General features: G+C 36.8%; 1 protein-coding gene across 1 annotated transcript in view; it reads right to left on the reverse strand.

Moving 5' to 3' along the window:
• Positions 1-213: 213 nt before the first annotated feature.
• LOC103615811 (prostatic acid phosphatase) overlaps positions 214-4,892 on the reverse strand; it is a 21,588-nt gene continuing 16,909 nt past the window's right edge. Inside the window, exons 10-11 of the mRNA XM_008633909.2 lie at positions 4,185-4,354; positions 214-3,333 (exon numbers count right to left, since the gene is read on the reverse strand). Of these exons, the coding sequence (XP_008632131.1) occupies positions 3,215-3,333; positions 4,185-4,354 (289 nt within the window). The 3' untranslated portion in view covers positions 214-3,214. The remainder of the gene's footprint in view (positions 3,334-4,184; positions 4,355-4,892) is intronic.

Genomic DNA, 4,892 nt, shown 5'->3' on the forward strand with positions numbered 1-4,892 from the left:
CTGTGCTTACCCAGTGTGTGCAATATTCAAGCCTGTGAATAAAGAAGTTCCAGAATAAAATCAATTCAGTAAGAGGAGGTTGTTGCTGACTGAGGTGAAAAGTCCTGCATATACACTACTGTCTACTATATGCACCAGCAAACCCTGCTGCAGAGCATCTAGTTGCTACAGTAATTATTGTAGAGACAAATGATGTCACTGCTAGAGGGCAAATTGAAGAGCTTCATGTCATCAACTTTATTCATATCAAAGCAGAAGTGCTTTAAAAATCTATTACAAAAGCAACAAATCTGAACATTTACTTTTGTTTGGAAATTCTAGACATACTGAAAGCTCCATTGTTTTTCAATAAGATAAAATTACAAATGTTGAATTGTTTCTTTAAAATACTTTATTGCAGTGCCACAAGTTGCTTGGAGACAAGATATTTTCTAATCACAAACAGTCTGCAGATTATACTAAGCAAATTGTAAATATGGCTGAAAAAATAAAAAAGCTACAAACTCATCTACATGTACAACCTTTTACTCCACTGGAGAAATTTTACTTGATTTAAATACAGCAAGACAAAACATCTTTCCTATAAGTGAAATTCAGGGCCTACTTTACTAATGTATTACATCTTTAGTGTACCCTCATTAATTCTGAAGTTACATCATCGGAATCTGTCATTACATTCTCTGTAACTTGTGTTTGCTGGATCCTTTCTAAAAGTGCATATGCATTTTCAAGTATGACTAGCTGTTAACAAAAAGGTGTCCCTACAATAAAACTCCTTCCTGACAGCTCCTGCTGCAATAAGAATTGCCTCATCTTTTGAAATTCTTCGTTACAGCTTAGGCTTGAGCAGCATAAACCTCACAATATGTCTCAGACACTTCACATTTTACTTTCTGTCTGAATCTACTTCTTTTTGTAAGAAGCAATCTTGGAAAAAATTCATCTCATTCTGATTCTTGAGGTGTGCAATCAACTGATTTTCTAATATTTCAAAACCGGTTCTTACTGCACATTATCAGTCGATACATCCTCACTTGTCAAGCATCTGATTTCCTCTAATAAAAACCATAATTTATCCTTAAGTGGGTACCAGCAGCCTTGTGGCTGTGGAAATACAGAGCTCAGTATCAGGTAACCACTGACTGTGTGTATATTTATATATATATATATATATATGCACATACAGGAGCCAGGATGAGTTTTGCAGTTTGTTCTGAACTTTTCCCCACTGTAAGTACCCTGCTAATAGTTACCAAGCTGGCTCAGGCTTGTTTCCTAGAGCTGCTCTGATACATTTGACTGCAATAGAGGTATTCCTTCAAGTTTTTGCATGAGGATCAAAACTACTAGTTACAAGCTGAAACTTGTACATCCATCTGATTTAGCGACAGCCTTTCATCTTTTTGACAGTTTTGCATCAACTTGTTATACAATAAAAATACTGTACATGTAAGAATCAAATCCATCAGTTGATTATGATATTTCCTAAAATAGATAAAATGGAAATGTCATGGTTACTACTAAAAGCTTTTTACTGAGTGTGAAATAATGTTTCAAAAGGTGGACACTTCAGTAGCTAAGTTACTACAAGAAATGCAATGTTTGGGAAGTGCTATATTCCCACAAGCATTTGTTACTTTGACTTATGCTATTTAATATATGATATTTAATATCACATTTCAGCTGTAATCTTGAGGGCTGATCTCTAGATCTCTGTCTCAGCGATATCTTACCTCATGAGGCTTCTGGGCTCCACTTTGCAGCCCACAGAATGTGGGTGAAAGTCAGTCCAGAAGCAATGTATTCACATTGCTGTGATGCATGTCTGAGCTAAGCAGCTCCATTTCTCAGCTTTCTCTCTTTCTAAATCTCAACAGGACACATTAGCTTGAGCACATTAGCTTGAACTCATCATATCTGTTGGCCTGACCCTGCTGTTGGCACTTGTTTGTATGGTTGTCTTGGTTTTTAAAGAGACTTCTCCATGGTATTGTAATTCACAGTATGCTTTGCAAGACTACAGGATGAAAAAGTCTTGATTCAGTCTTGAAACATATGACAATAAGTAGGATTTTATACAGCAATATTAATGCTTATTATGCATATAGTTTGTGACACTAAAGAGCAGTTACAGAAACACATTCCCTAGCGTTAAAAGCTTACAATCTAAACAAAATACATTGCACAGAAGAGATCAACATAAAAAAAGCAGAATCATTGTTTTCTTACTTTTAGTGTATGTCTTGCTAACATATGGGATTGTGAATAGAGCAAGGAGTTAAAGGAGTTATTGTAATTTAAAATCAAAGATAATGAAGAGAGGGGTAGTTTGAGGAATTATTCTAAGAGTGGCTCAAAGAAATAAAATTATAGAAGGGACCTGTGGCAGGACAGAGAACAAAGGCATTATAGAAAAGATGCAGAGCAAAAGATCATTCATGACTGGGAGGTTAGAAAAATAGGAAAACAGTGTAGCAACAGAAAATAGGTTTTAATGTATTTACTTATCCATATTATTGAAGTTACAGACACTGACCAAGATGCTGTTGCAATAAGCTTCTTGCTTGATGCCTGGATATGTGACAGAGATTATCCCAGTTCTACTCATTTCAGTGAGAGCTGTAGAGGAGAACTCCTTTAGAGAGCAGGCTGAAGACTTTTATTAGCTGAAGGCCAAGGTCAAAAATCATACATAAATTTGCATGAATAAAGGCAGAAACAGTATGTCCAAATGGTGGTATGAGTCTTTTTCATACAGTAATTGCAGCCTCTGCTCCCTAAAAACATTTTCCTGTGCATCAACAAAATAGCCATTTATGGGAAGTAAGGTAAATATTACAGACTGCAGTTTTGAAGAAAGACTTGCTGAGCAGCAGAGGGCTAAATGGTAATAGGCAATGTAAAAAAAACAGCATAGGCAATAGCATTCCTTCACCCCACTGGTTGATGTAAGATTGATTAATAGAAGTAGTAGAATAAAGATATAAATTGGAGTAATTCCATCCATCCAGTAATTCCTAAAATAATGTATTTCTACAGCATTTCTCACTGCAGGCATTTAGAATTTTAGGAGCTAGGCCACAGATACCTCAGCTGTTCAGGTTTATTGAATATGCTTTGGAGATTATTTTGACTGAGCAAACTGATGGATATCAGAAACTTCAAGTATTTCTTGATGTCTAGCTGCTCTCTCTTTCATTTTTGTACCTCCAGTTTAAATGTCTTGGTAATTGTTTCTGTGCCTGCATTGTCCATAATGATAAAGGAGGTAGAGCAGTACAAGGTTAAAAATGGACAACAAGCCAACAGCAACATTAAATCCAATGAAAATATCTGTGAAGAGCAAAAAATAAATGAAAAGGGAGTTAATGAAAGACATACGAATATACCATTTTAGATGCAAAGCTAACAGTCTAATTACATATATGTACAATGGTAATATTTCTGGCAAGATCACATTTACTGAGAGATGTGACATAAGAACATATACTTCAGTCGTGGAAATTTATAGATTGCTTCCTGTACATAGGTAAATCTTACTCCCAGATTTCCATAGGGCAGGAGGGACTATGTGTAGTTGATGGAAAAAGAAAAAGTAGTTTCATCAGGGATCAGCAAAATGGTGAATATGTGCAGGACCGGGGAAATAATGGGACTATTGAAAAGTAACATGTATTGCCTTGCTCTTCTCCTCCGTCCCAGAAATAATATTCAGGCGGGAAGAGGTTATCAGCTCTCAGGTGTTGGTAGTCCAAGGCAAATAGCCACCATATTTGCATGGATCAGCTGCACTCAGTACATCTGAGTACAGTGGTATCCTCAGTACATAGTGCATATGGCAGAAATACAGATGCACAAATCTTACCATGCATTTGCAAGCCGTTTTTGCTTTGCGTCTGCAGAAAGTCTGATGTATCCAACATGCACAGGACGCTTGTATAACACCCACATCCATACTTCTCTTAGACATTTTCAACAAGTGGAAATCTAGTTTTGGCCATGGCCTTTAGGCAGCTCCTTTTGTGAATATGCTAATTTAATTTCTACTGATATTCCTTGTCCATAGTAAATCTGACCCACACTTAAAGGGAAATCTATTGATTCTGTGAAAGGTACGAAGTTTGGAGCCATTGATAAAATATCTGCTAATGTCTTATGTGGAAAATACAGAACTGTTACACTACCTTTCATTTTGTCTTTCTTCCCACATTCTTTTGACCAGTTTTCTGTAATCACAGGAGAAACTAGTTCAGCAAACTTCTCAAGTGGACAAGAAGAGGTGCACCCTGGCAAAGTGAGGAGATAAGGATCCTTTGAAGTGTCGTTCCGATAATGCATTTCGATGCTATATTGCCTGATTAACAACATTGAAAAGCTTTTTAAAAAAGGTTCTTAAATAGAAGGTTTCCTACTTTGAGACAACATGTTGGAAATAGGCTCTAACATCCTACTCTAGAACCTGTTCTCCAAGAATGGAGGCTTTGTGAAAGACATCTGCAAAGCCCACTTTGCCAAAGCTGGTTATTTAACTGCTCAGATCACCAGTCAGCTGAAAAGCTCCTTCTGAAGGCTCCTTGAATGGCACCAGCCCTGGATTCTTCTAAGCCAACTGGCTTACTGTGGGAGTTATGTCGTGGAAATGTTCTTGCTATCATGTGAAGAATCAGGAAAAAGTATTTTACCATTTACTTCCCTCTCATAAGGCTTGTTTTACCTCTTCTTCCTGCCTTTCATAGCACACATGCACATCCAGAAAACATAATTTTCTCTAGTTTTAATATAACTGTGCCTATGGGCTGGTCAGTGAAGTAGCCATTAAAATCAAAATTGTATCTCCTCAAATATTTGAGAGAAAAATGGTTTTGGGGAAGAGGGAAGAAAATTCTAAACAC

The sequence above is a fragment of the Corvus brachyrhynchos genome, unplaced genomic scaffold (assembly GCF_000691975.1).
Source record: "Corvus brachyrhynchos isolate BGI_N302 unplaced genomic scaffold, ASM69197v1 scaffold94, whole genome shotgun sequence".
NCBI classification, from domain to species: Eukaryota; Metazoa; Chordata; class Aves; order Passeriformes; family Corvidae; genus Corvus; species Corvus brachyrhynchos.